Source organism: Teleopsis dalmanni, chromosome 2, assembly GCF_002237135.1.
Source record: "Teleopsis dalmanni isolate 2A chromosome 2, ASM223713v2, whole genome shotgun sequence".
In the NCBI taxonomy this organism is placed as follows: Eukaryota; Metazoa; Arthropoda; class Insecta; order Diptera; family Diopsidae; genus Teleopsis; species Teleopsis dalmanni.
In genome coordinates, this window is record NC_051847.1 from 74648308 (window position 1) to 74667553 (window position 19246).

Below are 19246 nucleotides of genomic sequence, written 5' to 3' on the forward strand. Positions count from 1 at the left end.
ATTCATATAATTTAAAAATAAATTTTACAAATTTTTTGAACCAAAAATTTTTACAAAAAAAATACAAACAAATAATTTTTTTTTAAATAAATGATTTTCTACAAAAGTTTCTTTAATACAAAAAATTAATAAAAATTGTTAGAAGTGCAAGTTAAAAAAGCGTTATAAGAAGCTGGATTCAATTTTAGTGATTAATGCGAAAATTTAAAAATATTATTTGACATTAATCATACCATTTCAGCGGCTAGTAGCAACTCCTTCTGCTTGTTGAGTTCCTGCAGATAGATCTGCATTGTAAGTAATATACACAAATATATTTTAAATGTTTCAAAAAAAAAACAAAAAAACAAAAATAAATAGAAACAAATAAATGAATAAATATGAAGCATATGGTTAGGAATAAAATTATTTATTTTTGTAAATTTATCTTTTATTTAAATCAATAATCATTATTGTTACACCTTTTAAACCTTAAGCATTGAAATTTAAACTAATATCGATATAAAATTTTTATAATGTTTGCTTTAAGACAAAATATATTATATCGAAATATTCAATTCTTATAGAGACTATTACAGGATACAAAAAAAAGGCAAGCCATTCTGTCATGATCTTTAGTATCTCTTCTGCTTATTATAACCACTTAACTACTTTGAAAAAATATATATGATTTATTTTGTAATTGTAATTTTTGCAATTTCTACAGACTAAAAATCAGAAAATTTAATTTAATAGACAAAAATGATAGAGATAATTAACTAATAATTAAGTGCTTTTACTAGCAATGAATGTTCTTACAAATTTACTATTTGTTAGGTCACAACATTGGAGCGAACAAATAAATGAAATTTAATGACAAAATGATGAAATAAAATACTTAATGCATGGCATGTTAATGAAGCTACAAAAACTAATTTATAAAAGAAACAAAAGAAAACATGAAACAAAAATAATCAAAAAACTACCAAATTTTGAATAGGTAAGTAATACCTGTTCTTTAGCTAAAATAGCTTCTTGTCGTTTCTTTTCTTTTTCCTAAAGAGAATATAAAATTTTTCATTTGAGTGGTCATTCGGAAAATAAAAAAAATACATTTTACATTTCTATACGCGCATGAATATGTTTAAAATATTAACATTAACACAACGTTCGCGTAAATAAATTATTAAAATATAATATCGTTACCTGCTGTTTCTTTGCTAACTCTTCCTGCTTAATGCGTTCAAGTTCTTCCTGACGTTTTTTGCGCGCCTAAAAATATACTTTTGTTAAAAATGCTTATTAAATTAATTTCGAAATCTCTATTTACCTCAATTGCTTGTTGATTTTTTAACTCCTTCTCTTTGCGCTGTTGCTCTAGTTTCTCATTTTTTTCTTGACGTGCTTTTTCTTTATTGCGTGCCATTTCTTCCTTTTGTTGCTTTTTGGCATCACGTATGGCTTGTTGCTGCTTCGCAATCTCAATGCGTTGCTCGACATTCAAAGTCTGTCTTGTGAACATTTTAAGATCTTCCAGACGCTTAGCTACGTCCTCATCAGACATACGTATATACTCGCCATCGTTTGCATATGGTGGGGGTGCTGGCTGTAAAAACGAACCAACAATTGCACGTGCAGAGAAACTGAAATTTTCGCGTAATAATTTTGAGGGATTTTTCTCCAGGTACTATATAAAAAAAATTAAAACAATATATTAATTATATCTTATTCAATTTAACTGTATGTTTATAATAATATTTTAAAAATAGTGGGAGAAAAAACTCGTCTACAAACTCACAGAGAAAACTTGTCCGATTGTCTTTAATGGCACAGTATTGCCAGGAGCATAATAAACTACTTCCCCACGTATTTGTCCAGCTTTTGTGAGGCCGCGTATTACTGTTTCACGTTTCCAGCCCAAGTCAAGTGGTACACGTAACTCAGCGACATTAAGTAGATTTGCTTCTTCGCTTTCAGACTCCGATAAACCACTTTCAGCAGCCACACTCTCAGAGTCGGTAGACACTTCCATTTGAGCATTTGCATCACTAAGTGCCTGCCGAATTTTTTCCTACCATAAATAACAAAGAGAAGTTATTTTTAATCACAACACATTAAATAAATATTATTTTACTTACAAAATCTGCACCTTGCTGCAGTAGCTGCTGCGTCGCTAACATTGGCTTCAATCCAACAGCTCTGGACTGTGCTAATAACGATGCTACAGTGTTTTTCTTCGGTTTTGATACACCTCTGCCCAAATTACGCGGACGGCCTTCCTTGAATGGTGGCTGTGAGGAGCGATCACTGCTATTACTAGAACCAGCTCCAATTGAACCCGAACCAGAACCAGTTTGTGTACCACCTAAAGCAGCTGTAATTGAACTTAAACTTTGCAAGCTGTTTGAACTAGCACCAGCATTTTGTTGATTAATGCTACTTGATTGACTAAAATCGTTGCTACTTGATGAATTGGGCTTATCGGGTTTCATTGACAAATTCAGTGGTGTGTCAAAGTCTTCTATGGTTATGGGATTGGCCGCAGTGCCAGCCATTGAGTTATTAGCACTTAAATTCGATTTCATGCTTAAATTGACACCAGAACCAGTACTGAGTTCGCTACTCATATCATGTAAGTCTTTACTTTTATTCGATAAATTATATGCTCCATTTGATGTAATTGTAGGCGGCAATTTTATAACTTCTACACGATCAGTTGATGGATCACGACTGCTAGCTGAACTTGTTGGTGCTGTATGATCAAGTCGTCCAATATTGTTGCTTGTGCCTGTTATAGCTGGTGCTGTTAAATGTCCAAGTGCAGCAGCTGCTGCTGCCGCTGCTGCTGCGCTAGAGTTGCCACTGCCCATGCTGCCTCCACCACCAGACTGTTGTTGTTGCGCTGCATTCGCTGCTGCTGCCATTGCTGCGTATTCCATTTCGAGTCTAGCCCGTTTCGCTGGGCTGAGACCTGGAAATGCAAGTAAAGAGGAAATTGCATTTGATGTTTCAAGTTCTTGTTTTTGTAGTTGTAGTTGTTGTTGTTCTTCAGATATGGTCTTTTTACGACCACGTGTAGTAGTACCGGGTATTTTGGGGCCCACGATGGATGATGTGTATTTTATAATCTCCGTATCAGGCGGCAAACGTACTCCCAGCAAGGACGGATGTTCACTACACACACGCACACATAACACATTGGCAAAGCAATAGGCGGCAGCAATAAAAATAAGAGAAAAAAAATTATATTAAAAACTTGTCTAATAGAAAATAAAATTGCATACATCAACACATAAATTTTTAGTCAAATTTTGTATTTTATTGTGAAATCACACACAGTGGATTGATTTTAGCTAATGATTTTAGTTAATAATGCATAAAATGCCTAACTCCACTGTACAGAGATTTATTAAATAATTGCCAATTGATCAGATTCAGTAGTATCCTTTCTACGAAAAGGACACCAGTAACAAGACAAGTTCACAACATCAATAAAACAAATAATCAAAAGGAGGATCTTACTTTCCTTCCAGTGCAGCACTACGAGTACGAGGATTATATGTGTGAGTGTTACATAGTTTATTATCCAAGAAAATGAATTCGAAAAGAATAAAATATTACAATTAAATAAAAAGGGTAGCTTTAGCTTAAATAAGGTTTGAAACCACATAATACCAATGAACGTTTCACCAATTTTTGACAATATTCAATACGTTATACGTTCCCATGGAATAAATTTATAAATGTTCAACTTTAATTTTACTGTTCTCAACTTATGGAAAGTTATCTGTCATAAAATTCACTTTTTATCAAATTCAAACAGTCTACAATAATTTGTTGTTATCTATAATGATATCCTACTCCCCACCTTCTACTGTGTCAAAACAAAACAGCAAACTTTAATAATTTACCTCAGTATGCCTGATGGCATGTAATCCTTTGATTTGCCACCAGTAAGTAACTCAGCCGCAGCGGAGTTCTTAGCAAACGCGTTCATAGCTGCTTGCACACTCTGTTGAGGACTCATACCGAGAGCTCCAAATTGTGATAATGAATTTAATGCATTGAGCGAGGCATTGTTTTTCTCACGTTCCTTAGCCGACATAGAATTATTTCCAGTATTTGCGCTACCTGACATATTAACACTACCATGTGGTGACATAAGTGCATTGTGATGACTAGCAGAATTATTTATACTAGAACCACCGCCACCTAAATGATGCATACTATTGTTGTTAGATGAAAGAGATTTATTCGAGCTATTACTGCCGGAAGAGGAAAGTCCAACTCCGCTACCCTGTTGTGACTGTGAGTAATGGGATGATTTTTTATTTGACGAGGAACTTGATGATCCACTACCACTAGCTCCAGACGAAGCAGCAGCTGCGGCCACTTGCATTGCCATCAACTCTTTGTGCAAAACAACTGGATCGTAAGCTGATCCAGGATTCGTATTCAAACTTCCAGACATAGACGATTTACCATAACCACTTGAGTTTGACTGAAATATAAAATTATTTATTGATTTTCATTTATGTAATAATTATGTGTTAAAAATACACATCTATTATTTAAACTTACTTTATATGAATTGCTGGAACCACCACCACCACTAGTCATAGTTGCAGAAGGTGTTATTGTTGTTCCAGCACCAACTAAACCATGCATACCAGCTAGAGCAGCTGCTGGATTAGCTGCAGCGGCAGCTGCTGCTGCTGCCGCAGCGGCATTTAAGCTATTTGCTAAATTTTGTTGTTGCTGTTGTTGTTGCTGCTGCTGTTGTTGTTGTTGCTGTTGACGTTTTTCTTTACGAGATTTACTGGATTTACTACTGCTTGAGGAAGAACCACTGCCAGCACCTGAGCCACCTGCACCACCTGAACTCATACCCGAACCATTTGGTCCAGACGCACAACCACCCGTAGCACTGCCTGCATTACCACTTAGACCAAGTGCAGAGGGACCAAAAGCTGATAAATCCGGATGAGTGAATGGCGACAAGCCGGATGCTTGTAAGCGACTAAAATAATCCTGTGCTGCTAACTGTGCCATTGACCACCAACCTGTAGACAAGTAATCGTTTTGTATATTTTTTATATATAATTACATACTGAAGTATATAACAAATTTTTATATTTTATTACATTCAGACCGAATGCGACACTAAATATCAAAATGTAATATATAACAATATTATTATTACAATATTTTTTTAGATACTTTTGAACAGGTTAATAGGCCAATGTTAAATAAAACACAACTGTTTTAAATTTCGACTAGTCAATAAGTCATCTATATACTATAGTCGGATGACTATAGACTATAATATAATTGAAATATCGGTGACTATGAAATATGCTTTTTAAACTAATTCAAAGAGTTGTTTATTATGGTATTTAACAGTGAAATTTTAGTCCGTTCAAAAAAGTATAAATAATTTATATATTAATAATAAACATAATATATAAAATATTATATAAAATATATAAAATTTTATACAAAATATTACATTAAATATTATTTAAAATATTAAATTATATACATGATTATATTATATAAATGATTATATTATAGAAAATATTATATTAAATAAAATATTATATAAAATTTTACATGAAATATTATATAAAATATTTATTATATTAAATATTTATTATATTAAATTATATATAAAATTAAATGTTATATTAAATATTATATAAATATTTTATAGAATATTATAAAAAAAATATTACATAAATATTTTATAGAATATTATATAAAATGTTATATAAAGATTTTATATATTTATTATATAAAATAATTATTATATAAAATATTTATAATATAAAATATTTGTTATATAAAATATTTATTATATAAAATATTTATTATATAAAATATTTATTATATAAAATATTTATTATATAAAATATTACTATTTAAAATATTATTATATAAAATATTTTTATATAGAATATTAAATTACAAAATATTTACTAAGTAATTAATATTACAAAATGTTATAATGTTAAAATTTAAAAAATAATATTCATATATTTCTGAACGAGTTAATTGAGCAATGTTAAATAACACACAATTTTTTAAATTAGTCATTAAAAAAATATATTTTATTTTTACTGATATATTCGACTATAGTCTAGTCAGCTTTAGAGTACTATATACTAGTTGTGTTATTAAACATTGACCAATTTGGCCGCCCGTTCACAAATATATAACTAAAATTTTGTTTTTTAAATAATAAATATATATTATTATAATCTTGTTAGTATTATTTTAATTATTCTAATAATGTAATTATTTATTTAACAACGCTACACACTCACTTGCTGGATGCAGACCTGCTAAACTAGCTGCCTGTGAAGCTGCCACTGCCATGGTATTCTGATGGTGATGTCCTGCAGCTGCAGCTGCTGCAGCCGCCATTGAGTAGCGATCATTTGCAGCTGCTGCTGATGGACTCGGCAATAGACCCAGTCCCGCCGCTGCAGCTGCATTAAATTGTGAACTGAAAAGTGGATTTGTGGCAGCGGCTGCTGCTGTTGCAGGATCTCTTCCCCAATACGCTATTGTAATGATTATTAAAAAAAAAAAAATAATTTTTTATAAATATAGTTTATATAAATAATTATTAATAAACTTACCAAATAAAGAGGCTGCATCTAATAACGCAGCGGGATCATGTGCACCGGCTCCACCGCCCCCACTGGCACTAGAGCCGGCTTTCCCACTGCCGCCACCTGATTTGCAATCCGCGTCACCAACATTCTTATCCATGTTTTTCATCAAATAACTGCCGTTATAGGGCTTTTTATTGTTGCGTTTAATTTTGAGTTTTTTTGCCTTGACGGCGTAATTCAATAATTAATAAAATAAAAAATGGCTTGCAATTTTTTATTGCAGGAATTGTTGATCTGATTTAGACCCTCAACATTACTGGTTGCTTTGAGTTGCTTTAGGTTGCGATATTTTTCTTAGTAGCTTTGAGCGTGTGTTTTACATTCAGATACTTTACACTTTTTTGTTTGGACGTCATTTTTGTTGTAGCTAAAAAAGCAAATAAAAAAACATTAATTTATTAGAACAAATATCTTACAACAAGTTCGAAACAAACTCATACATGTGTGTGAATAATTTAAGAGCATAAATAAAGAGTTCGAATGATTGAATGTATGAGTTGGAGAGTTGCGACACACATGAAAATTCATTGAAGAAACATTTTGTTTTGTAGTAGTTCAGTGTATTTTTTGTATTTGTATTTGCATTTGTATTTGTTTTTGTTTTTGTTAGGTTTGTGTTTTTGCATCTAAATTTTATCTTCGCACTCTAAAACGAACATAGATAATTTCTAAGAGCACAGAATGCTGTGTTTGAGAACGGCACAGATAAAAACAAACAAGTTCAATAACATTACTTTAAATCTATTAAATGCGTTTTATTTATTCCTCATAAATCGCTTGGCAAAGATCTGATATTAACTGGCGCTAAAAATGTATCTCTGTTGCATGTACACTCAAGCAGTAATTGCAGACTTGGGAATATTAAGTACATGCAATCATCTCTAATTGCAAGTTTGTTAATAATAGATAACAAACTCATGTTTTTATTTTGATTTAATAGACCTCAATATCACCTCCCCTTGGAGTAACATATGGTTTTCTATTTCTAAAGTGTGTACCGACACACTATTCAGCTGTTAATTTGATTGATTATGATTTTTATAACCCCGAAGAAAATTAAAAATCTACTGAAATAATTTCTGACTTAGTATTAATATTACACAATATAAATCAGATTACTTATTAGAAATCTTAGACAGATAATTTTCAATATATTATTTTTACAAAATGTAATCCAAAACAAATTTTTTCGAAAAAAAAAAAAAAGAAAAACTGTTTAATGAAAAAACATTAGAACATTGGCTTTGATAATAGATTATCACAGATATACAAAAATATAAAGAAAATATTCACTTTCAGCAGAAAACGAAAATAAAATATTTTTTCAATAAATTAACTAAATATTTGTTTTTGTGTTTTCTTTGCTATTCGACTCCTTTAACTTTTAAATAGTTTCTTTTCGTCATTAAGATAGTCTCGGCAAGAAAAAATTAATATCAACATTAACATTTTTTTTTTTAGAAAACAATTGATAAGTAATAAGTTTTTTGAAGAAGAATTTGAATGTAGAAAGATATTTTAAGGAGAAGTATCTTAGTCGGTAGGTCCCCTGAGGATGTGTCCTTCTTTAGCTATGAGAAGACCAAAAACCTTCGGGATCCCTTTTCTTCCACCGACTTGACTGAGCTGTCATTCTGTAATATTACAGATCTAGGCAAGTTTATAAAACTGTCAAGTTGGTTGTCCTTTATCTAATGGGAGAGTTGTTACTTTTTCCGCATTGGTTGTGTACTAATCTTTCAATCTACGTAAATACCAATACTATTCCTGCGGTATCACAAAAGGCCATTATTTGAGCATAAATGAACTTTTTGAGACCGCCACTCCAGCCTGCCTACTAACCTACATACCACAACAAAGACTCTAAACGAAAATTGGATATTAACCAGAGGCAACGCCTTATTTTATCTACCAAGACCATATCTTCTCAGTTACTGCAGTTCTCTCTGTTCATTGGTTTATCGTAATCCGTGCAGTGAAACTGCAGATTCTGACTTTTATTCTAACTCACTACAGAAATTGTGGATTTTAGTTTTTTGTGTTTTAATATCTTAAAATTACTGGCGAGGAATGTATTAGTAAAACGGTGAAAAATCTCTAATTGTAGTTAACGAAACGATATCAACTGACCTGAGCCTGCAGCAATCGATTAACCAACTAACCTTCACAGTAAAACAGAGCAGAGATAGTTGATATATTACTTGACAGATTATGTGAACTTTTGTTACCACTTCAATAAGATGAGTATGAGTTAATGGAATGTCAAATCTGCGTGGACAAAGAATAGACTTCAAGTTAATTAATTCGACTGTTCGGCTTTTATCTGGATCAAAAAAAATTAGTGGGTCAACACAGTACAATATGAGTGTGTAGGCCTGTCATGTTAGTCTATTTACAATTGCAAAAGATTTACGAAGTTTTCATCTATTCTATTACAAAAATTTGACGATTGGAATATATCTATATTTAATGGTCTTTAATTATTCAATATTCTTTGAAATTAAACTTTGTACAAATAATTTTTAATAATCTTCATTTCTGTTGTAGAATAAAAAAATTTTTTACTTTTTTTACAATTTTTATTTTATATTAAGACTGTTATTTAACTATTTTATTTTTATATATTTTTATATATTTTTATATATTTTTATATATTTTTATATATTTTTATATATTTTTATATATTTTTATATATTTTTATATATTTTACATTATTTTTTTTATCATTTTATTTGTTATTTTTATCGTTTTTATGTTTTATTATTTATAATTGTTCACTATTTTTTATATGTTCTTATCACTTTTTATATTATTTTATATTATTATATTTTATTATATATTATTATTTATTATTATATATTATTATTATTTATTATTATAGATTATTATTTATTATTGTATATTATTATATTTTATCATATAAAATCGTATTTTATTATATATAAATATATTTTATTATATATAAATATATTTTAAGGGAAGACCAATTTTATTGTTTCATTATTTTTTCTTCTTAACTTTATTGAATTTAAAATTTGCTTTTCACTCTCAATATTACCTATATGTCTCATTACTAGTTGCTCAGACCAATACGAACGCGGTTATGTTAAATTTAATTTTATTATTTTATTAATTTGAATTCTTTCATGAGGCGGTTTATTTTTTGTAACTCTGAACTGTCAGCTGTCACGTTTTCGGTTTTTTTGTTGGCAACTCTTCAAAGCACAAATAGTATAAAATTTAAATCTTACGTTTATTCTATGAATATTATAATTCTCATAATTATTATTTTATTACTATTACTTTTTATTATTATTATCTTTCATTATTATTATTTTTAATTCCTATTATTACTTATTATTGCAATTATTTTTTATTATTACTACTTATTACTATTTGTTGTTATTTTTTATTATTTTTTTAATCCTTATTATTTTTTTTGTCATTTTGTTATTTATAATTATTATTATTTATAGTTATTAATATTTATTATTATTATTATTTTTTATTCTCATTATTAATTTTCATTCTCATTTTTTTTATTATTATAATTTTTAATAATTATTATTTATATTTATCTGTATTTATTATTATTTTTTATTATTATACATTTTTATTCTCATTATTTTTTATTATTATTATTATTTTTTATTATTAATTTTTATATTTATTATTATTATGATTTTTTTTTATTACTCATTTTTATTCTCATTATTTTTTATTATCATTATTATTTTTAATTATTTTTATTTATATTTTATTATTATTATTTTTTAACTTTATTATATTTTACTATTATTGTTTTTACTATTATTATTTTTACTATTACTTTTTTTATATTTTTTACTATTATTATTTTTTATTATTATTAATTGTTTTCTTATTATTGTTTTATATATATATTATTTTTATATACTTTTCTTATTATTTTCATTATTATTTCCATTCTTATTTGTGTTATTTATTAATAATAAATACTAAATTAGTTTTAATTAATTTATTAATTAATTAAAAAATTATTAATTAATAATAATTTATTATTATTAATTCAATAGCTACACTGACAATTTTATTTCTAAACATTGCATATTTGTGTATTCGCCAAATTGAATAGAAACCAATTATTAAGCAACAAATTTATAAAACGCAGAAAAAAGCCATAATATTTTATTTGTTTATTTATTACTTAATAACACTTAATGTTTATAAACAAAACGGAATAAAACGAAACCTGATAAAAACACACTACACCAACAATCTTTCGTTTTGTTTACTTTTTCTTATTCTTAGGTTTACTCATCTTTCTCTTATAATTTTAATTGGAACGTAACAGGAATGCAATGCAAACTCTCATTGGAAGTGGAACATAGAATTCAATGACATTGTTTAAATAATGAAACTAAACAAAATAAGAGAGCAAAGAAAACAGCAGCACAAAATGAAACGTCAAAATTTCTACTTCCTCATTTTCTCACCAACTTCCTTTTCACTCAAATTTTTGTTTTATGTATTATGTTAAGAATTAAATATATTTAAGAGGGTAAGTTTTTGTTTTTATTGTTAATAGATTTAAAACATTTATTTATTATAAGAAAATTACTTTTTTATATTTAGTTTTAATGCACAATAATTTTGGTTTGTTAATTTGATGCTTAAGGTATATGATCTTTAACACACGCTTGCTTTTTTTTATTTACGTGAGTACACAGTATAGTTTACGCACATATTAAAAATGTCGGTTTTGTCTCTCATTTATCCACACAGACGCATCAATGCTTCAATGGAGATACTATGTTTTTTTTTATTCATTCATAATTTTTCTTTTTACTTTTTTATTTTGTTTCTTCATTTCACAATTGATTTACAATAATTATTTTTTTAAAACTTTTCTTTTTTCCTTTATTCAGAACTTTATATAAGATTTTAATTATTTCATTTCCCTTTTATATATAATAATTTTAAATTTTGTATCTGGAAGGTGAAATCTTTTATTTGTTTTCAATTAATTTTCTCACATAATTTAAAATCACAATTTATTATTCTTTTGACATATCCGAAATATATTAACACACGAACACAACCGGCGGCGTTTATAACCAATACTTAAATGGGCAAACAAATGGTCAGACAAAAAAGATAAGCGTAGGCTGTCGGCTGTTTGCTATTTTGTGCTCTCTTTGGCGTTATGCTGTTGTTCTGCTGTTTGTGTTGTGTTGTTGTTTTGTTGTTCATCATACTCAAATTGCTGCTGTAAATGCTGTTGTCGGTTTGACTCGAACACTGTTCAATATTTCCACAGTCGTCGTCAGTCAACACACAACAAACACTACGCAAGGCTGGCTTAACGTAAAAATGCACAAAAACGTTTTGTAAATGACTGAGGACTGAGACTGAGATGATTTTAAGTAATGCTAATGGTAATGGACAATAACTGCGCTTTTGTTAACAATAACTAGTAGTAACTGTGGTAATACAAACACAACCAACGCACAAGAAATGTATACGAAAAATGTGCTATTACAGTGCTTTGTATTGGACCGAAATGAATTGAAAATTATGGAATTGGAATAGAGGCGCTTTTTGTATGCTAAGTGTATGTACTCTACATGTTTGTTAAGAAGTCAATGTTCGCTGTTACTGTCACCGTCGCCGTCGCTGTTATGTTTTAGGTGGCGTAGTTTCCTAAGTTGTGTGTACTCTGCTGTTCCGTTTCGTTGGTTAGCACATTAATTTTATTTTTATTTCTATTCTGATTGTCTCATTTCTTTCCCTTTTAATGTGAACAACAAAAAAAACAACAAAAATTAATATTAACAGCAATGAAGTTTGTTTCTGTGAAATTGTAAATTTTTTTTTATAATCGATTACTAATACACGTCGTATTTATTATATGATTCCAACACAACACATCCAATTATAATTCAATAATTTTATCTACTCAATATACATAAATAAAATTAAGTTGATTTTTTTTTTATTTTTTCGCTTCATTGATACAAGCAATTAATCACATTTAAAGCAATCATTTTAGTTTCTCAACTCTAATGGAAACGCACACACAAAAAAAATATGTGACAAATACACTACAAACAAATGTTATTGAGACAAAAATAAAAATAAATTAATAATTAATTAAAATTAAAAGTCAATTAAAAAAAAAATTAATAACAATTATTATTTAATAAAAGTTAATAATTAATGAAGATTAATGAAAATTAATAAAAATTAATAATTAATGCAAATTAATAATTAATGAAAATTAATAAAAATTTATATAAAAAAAGAATTTTTTATAATTGTGTCAATACAGAAATGAACACAGACTTTTTCTGCTGAAAAAATTGTTGCATTTGCATATAATTGTTTAATTTGTTTTTTTTTTTAAAGAATAACTGTTAATTTTTTATGTTTGAACTTCATTGTCCTTCTTTTTTTTGTTAAAGTAAATCAGAAAACATAAATCAATCAGGAGTTGTCAGTTTTACAGCACTGGAGCACATGCCTGAGATTTCTGTTGAACTCCTAATATAATTTACTAATAACACACGCATCCTGATGTATACTATCACTAAAAAATTACGACTCTGATCTGGTATCGCAATGGATGTTAATGATCTATTTCAAATGTAGTACCTCCAACTTGGTACATAGATTAATATCTGTTCTAACGGGACACTAGTCTACCGGCGTAAACACTTGAACACCTACTGTGTCTTTGTCGAGGCTTGTCCAGAAGTGGACTTAAGGTATTTGATCCCACATTCTTTAGCACACTCGGCAATATGTTCAATATAAGTAATGGCCAGATACTTACATTTAGCAATGTGTCCGACTATTTCTAATACACCCACCTTTTACCGATTCAATTTCCTTCAATTGAATGAGGAATGTAAAATTAAAATGATTTTCTTAGCTAATTGAGGAGTATTTGTTCCACTTTCCACCTGTTAGTTTCTACACCTTCTGCAATGAGTATTATGAGAAATGCGCACTTTTTCTACATGGGTTTCCTATACACCAGAAAGAAATGCGGGAAGTCTTGTAATATTTCCGCGATCCCTATAATGAATTTTCAAGATCTATCTTTCCAATAGTAGTGATATTATATCATTAATTAAAGTATTTATAATGTGTTCTTAATATATTCTTAATAAAAAAAAATATTTGTTCTGAAGCCTAGTTAAAATAGGTTAGAGTTCTCTCATACTCATATCTCTCATACCTTAGATGGTTTTACAGGTACCTTTCTTTGAGGCAACTATGAAGATCTCCTTAAATTAATAATGATCAAGAAAAATAACTATAAAAAAATATTAATTCTACTATATATATGTTTTCTATATCAATCTTTGGGGAAGAATGTAGACCTATGTGCTTACAATGAAAACAACTAATACAACTGTTAAATTGCTGTATACATTTTCTGTCGACCTACATAACTTTAAGTTTAATATGATGTACTGTACTTTAACATTAATATTAACATTATATTAAATAACAATATTAAATTGCCTTGAATTGTTAAATCTTATTAATCAAACATATTGCTGTAATGACACCTAAATATATATGAGAAATTAACTCAATTTAGATTAGATGTTTTTATAATCTGTATCTAAAGACAGTATATGTTTTATTATACATTTTTAAAATTAAAAAATATAATTCGTAATCAATTAGTAAATGACAAACATGTCTCAATACATTTGACAGATAGTGTAAGTTGATTTATGAATTATTTATACCGGATTTTAATTCTTAACAATACAACAACGTCGAATGTTGCTTTAATCAATTTGTGACTTGTTAAATTATTAAATATTTGTGCCTTCATTCGCTTACTTATCTTTTTGCTCATACAATATCTGTTGAATTTTAAACACAAGTTCTTTATTAAAAATGTATAGAAGCAAATATAGAAATCGATTAAACGAACTCAGATGAATATTCACATATTAAATATAAATTTTGCACTAGTAAACATGACGTATTTATTATTCACATGAAATGTGTGTCGAGGATATAAAATAATTAAGATTTTCTAAGTATCTATATTTATAAAATTTATTCTAAGATATGTATACATTGTATATAATATTTATATACATATATATATATGTATTTATATATATCTATTAGTGCTACTGACGCTTAGTAAAATTTGTGCAAGGACGTTTCAGATAAGTATAAATGTATAATTTGATTCAATTTAAATTTTATTAGGATTATAACACTTCATATTTTATTATTTAAGTTACTTAAATTTCAAAATAATGTGTCGGAAACTAATTTTATTGCTTTTTATAGAAACAAAAAAAAAACAGAAAATAATAAAAACAGAAAAAACCGAAAAAATGAAAAGATAATTTAAAAAAATTATTTACTAAAGTAATTTAGTCATAGATTGAAAACAATACGGCGCATATGAATGGATTGAGTGAATAAATTAAAGTTGTAATCATTACGAAGTAAGTACCCACATATGTAGAGCGAAAAAGTTTATAAAATAATATAAACTTCACTATAATACAAAGGTTTATTTATAATAATGAAAAATAATAAAAATTACTTTAAAGTGTTGGCTAACTGCATTAAAATTGGCTACAACAAAATTCAAAGTGCTAGCTAACAGCACCAAAAAAAGCAAAAAAAAACGATTAGAAAAATATACGACTAGAAATATATACGACGGGAGCAATGACAATGGTAATGCAAAATAAAAAGCCAAGTTTTTTTATACATAAACATTTCTAAAGAAAATTTATTGTTAATAATTTCAATGATAAAAAAAAAAATTAATTATCATTTTAAACAAATGATTTTTTTGTGGTCACTTTTTACTATAAGAATCACTTATGTGCTATCTTTCTGATTTGAAATATATTTAGTTTTATCATTAAGCTATACAATACAAGTCCACAAAACAATTGTAAATATTTTTATAGAGAATAACTGTTTGAGTTTGAGGAAATTAACTACACTACGATTAATGATTAATGAAAATATAATTATTTAGACTGGCAAACGGGATGTATCACATAATATTAAGGCGATTGAACAAGAATAATTAATCAGTAAAAGCAATAGCAATAGTCAAAGAAGTAGACTATATTAAAAAATAAGCAAACAAGTTCAAAAAATTATTAAACAATAGATGGAAAAGAAATGCGGTGAATTTAACCGCCTTTATGAGATCATGGTTGCTTTCGGGAATATCTGTGAAAAATAAATCCGTACTATCTATTTTTACTTGATTGAGTACAAAGTACAGACCATTTTCTTCTTGAAAGCTTAAGATTTACAACTACAAGAAACATAAGTGAACGAAGTGCGTAAGTGAATATGAACCTATGTGAACCTTTATAATTAGAATCACATATATAGTAAGGTCCGCAACGAACTTGAATACCATATGTGATATAGTAATCAACAGTATAGTATGCAATGATTGCGAATTAGTGAGCAATCGTTGATAAGTTTAAAAACACTTAAATTATCAAACATCGAAAAATAATAGATGTAAATAATCCTCTACCTAAGGCCCAAAAGAAATACCATATCTAATGGTGCTGTGGAGAAACAATTTGACACTGACAGGGTGATGAATTTAGTTGGTAAATGAGTTCGATACGAGTGTCTTTCGTTTCTTAAAGATTTTTATTGATACGAAAAAGTGAACAATAACTAGCTTACTTCATAGATCATTTGTAACAGAAAGAATTAAAATTTGATAATAATGCAAGGAATATATTATACATATTATACAGAGAGTCATGGACTCAAATATTAAATTATTGTTTTTATTGTGAATTCAAAAATTGAAAATGTTAGATATTTAGATCGAAATTTTGTCACAGTAACGAGGCTTGATCAAAACAGTGCTGTTCAATAATAAATCTCAGAATTTGCGCCTATTAGGAGTAGATAAGTAAAGACAAAAATGGATATCTTTTAAATTTAAGCACAAAAAAATCATAATCGTAGTAAAACCAGGAAATTGACAATTATAAAATGACTCTCTATGTAAGCTGCCTCTTGGTCCTGACTAAAAAGAGCGTAAAATTGGCGTAAAATTGGCGTAACTATTCGTTTGATGATTATCTGTATAACATGATCCTTAGTATAAACTGTTTCCAAGAAAAAAAGAGAGCCAAACAAAACCTTAAAAAGCTATAATTATTGCAAGAATAATCGAGAATTTTTAAGAAAATAATTAATTTTGAACTAATATAGTTTCAGAGTAAATTTGAGTATAAAAAGTCATTTGAGACATCAGATTAAAGGTTATTTAAAAGGTTTAAATTAGTAGAGGACTTAAACTTTAAATTTAAATGTTTTTGAGTAAATTTGTCTTGAGAAAATAATTCTATTGACGCATTCAATATTCTTTATCTATAACACCCTATAATTTGAGTACTAAGACATATCAATCATCAAATTAAAGGATATTAAATGGTCTACCTAAAATTAGTAGAGGAGTTAAAGCTCTACTAATTCAAAATTTTAATATAGTTTTATTTAACGAACTTTTTTTGTTGGACTCTACCTTAATGCCAGATATCTTGTTAAATATTAAAAATTAACCGTTAAATATTTTTGACATCTGTTTTAGTAATTAGTCAAATATATATGGAAAGCAATTTTATCATCTAAATTAGGACTAGAATTGATTTGAGACAAATTCAAATATGATTGAATATATTTTCTCTTCGATTGAAATGAATTACATTTTTTATTAATTTTTTTATTGAATATTCTTGTTCATTCTATAAAATGAAATAATAAAATTTTTCAAATAAAATTTCCCAAATAAAAATTAATGAAAACATTTTTGAAAAAAAATTAAAAATGTTTTATGTTACAATTTCCATTAATCCCATTATTTTTGCCCATTGACTAGTGTGTATCTCACTCTACAGTATCTACAGTATTGCTAGCCCTGTTACGAGTAAACGTTCAAATCGTAAAGAAAACATAAAAAGCATCGTCAACATCGTTATTGTCGTCAATATTTTTTTTAGTATTGTTTTGTAGTATTCTCCTCTCTTAAAAAAATGTTAAATTAAAATTGCATCCAAACAAACACGAGTGTATGGGTTCAAAATTATAGATACACATATCCGTAACATTTCTACTATAGAATAGGAACGGAATAAACTGAAATGAAATCGAGCGAAGTATAGTGTAGTGTACTGTAGTGAAGTGGAGGAGAGCTGTAAAGGTAGTGCGAATTTCTTAAGAAGGAGCAAAACCAAGGGCTGGCTGACTCTACTGTATGTGGAAGATGCTTCACAACAATGTTGACGATAATAATGACGATGCAAAAATAAATGACGATGACGATGACGACGAGGATGAGGATGAGGATGGAAATTGTGATAGAGATGGAGTTGAAGTCGGTGCTAGCGCGATTCTTTTGCCGTTTTATGCTGATGAAAACGAATTCAGCACACATTAAATAGCGAACACGAACCCTACCATCTACTATCTATCCTCTTCGTTAAAATTTTACTCTTATTTCGTTGTTTAATATATAATTTTATTTCTTATTTTACATTTTTCTTAAACATCTTTTTTTTTATTAACTTAACTAGCATTGCTTGCAGTTGTACATTGTGCATTCACTGCTCATCAAGCCACACGGCAACATCGCGAATTTGTATCTGCCGCAAAAGTTTTAAACAGTTGCAACGTTTTTACTTGTGAATATGTGCATAGATACATTTAAATTGATGGCAAGGCAACGGAGACAACGGTACAAATAGCAACTAAAGATTTTCACATAGTGTACGACATACTAACACTAATGAGAAACAGTGGAAATATGCGGGGTGATGTATCTAAAAAGTTTTCTCACTCTATTGCGGCAAAAATGTTAAACACTGCTATGTCAGTCGTCTCTGGATATGTTTTTGTTTTATTTGTGTTCTTTTTTTTTTTTAATAGAAAAGTAAAAACGGCATAGTCAATTTTTCTTCTTAAGTTAAGTTTTTGCTTCGAGTTAAAATGTATCTCTCCTGGAATTGCTTATGCAACTCACGCATTAACTTAATGTAGCTGTCTATTTTATTAATACTAAACTATCCTTTGCTATAACTTTTATAGTAATACTAGTGCATTGTGGCATATCTAAACACAATCATTTACTTAGAAATGTATAAACTCTGTACTGTATTAAATCTATTTTCATATGTGCGTTCGTTAGTTAATCTAGAAATTGTGCTACTGTCATCATAAATTATCAAATGCTTTATTTATTATTGCCACGAATTAAAAAATAAATCTGTTTATTTATTTTTTTTTATTTTGTTTGCTCTCTAACCAGCAGCCACGCTTGTTCCCCCTCGTCTTAGTTAACACTGTATATTATTAACATTGATATTATTACAATTGCTAATATGTTCTGTGCTTTCAGACATAGAAGTATACATTTATAAGACTACGTGTATATATATTTTATCTATATAACTGTGTAAATTGTGTAAAGTATCTGCTAAATAAATTTTAATATAGAAAAAGTTAAAAATGTATTTAGTTCTACTAACGAGTCCAAGTCACGACACAATTGTTTATTTCAAATATTTGTT

The 19246-nt window shown here is 28.0% G+C and overlaps 2 protein-coding genes across 6 annotated transcripts in view; one reads left to right on the plus strand and one right to left on the minus strand.

Moving 5' to 3' along the window:
• Positions 1 to 150: 150 nt before the first annotated feature.
• On the minus strand, positions 151 to 11487 carry LOC119679566 (spidroin-1-like). Of its 5 annotated transcripts, XM_038092000.1 has the most exons (12): positions 11383 to 11487; positions 6624 to 7026; positions 6306 to 6545; positions 4561 to 5042; positions 3891 to 4480; positions 3065 to 3153; positions 2118 to 2950; positions 1778 to 2050; positions 1310 to 1666; positions 1186 to 1251; positions 991 to 1035; positions 151 to 287 (listed from the first exon to the last, which is right to left on the minus strand). In XM_038092000.1, the coding sequence occupies exons 2-12, from the start codon at positions 6763 to 6765 to the stop codon at positions 228 to 230; spliced, it is 3177 nt and encodes a 1058-aa protein (XP_037947928.1). In that variant the 5' UTR covers positions 6766 to 7026; positions 11383 to 11487; the 3' UTR covers positions 151 to 227. The 5 variants fall into 5 exon arrangements, with proteins under 5 accessions (XP_037947928.1, XP_037947925.1, XP_037947924.1 ...); XM_038091997.1 differs by having other exon boundaries at positions 151 to 275; positions 2118 to 3153; XM_038091996.1 differs by having other exon boundaries at positions 2118 to 3153.
• Positions 11488 to 17943: 6456 nt separating this feature from the next.
• The window catches only part of LOC119674866 (GTP-binding protein ypt3-like), a 29134-nt gene continuing 27831 nt past the window's right edge, over positions 17944 to 19246 (plus strand). Inside the window, exon 1 of the mRNA XM_038086022.1 lies at positions 17944 to 18058. Within this exon, the coding sequence (XP_037941950.1) occupies positions 17944 to 18058 (115 nt within the window). The remainder of the gene's footprint in view (positions 18059 to 19246) is intronic.

Excerpts from the sequence above, each read along its gene's own strand:
- LOC119679566 (XM_038091996.1), bottom strand. The coding sequence starts at position 6,765 with ATGAAAAACATGGATAAGAATGTTGGTGACGCGGATTGCAAATCAGGT. Across the intron at positions 5,043-6,305 it reads AGCAGGTCTGCATCCAGCAA|GTTGGTGGTCAATGGCACAG; the intron begins GTGAGTGTGTAG and ends ACTTGTCTACAG. Across the intron at positions 1,252-1,309 it reads AAAATCAACAAGCAATTGAG|GCGCGCAAAAAACGTCAGGA; the intron begins GTAAATAGAGAT and ends GTATATTTTTAG.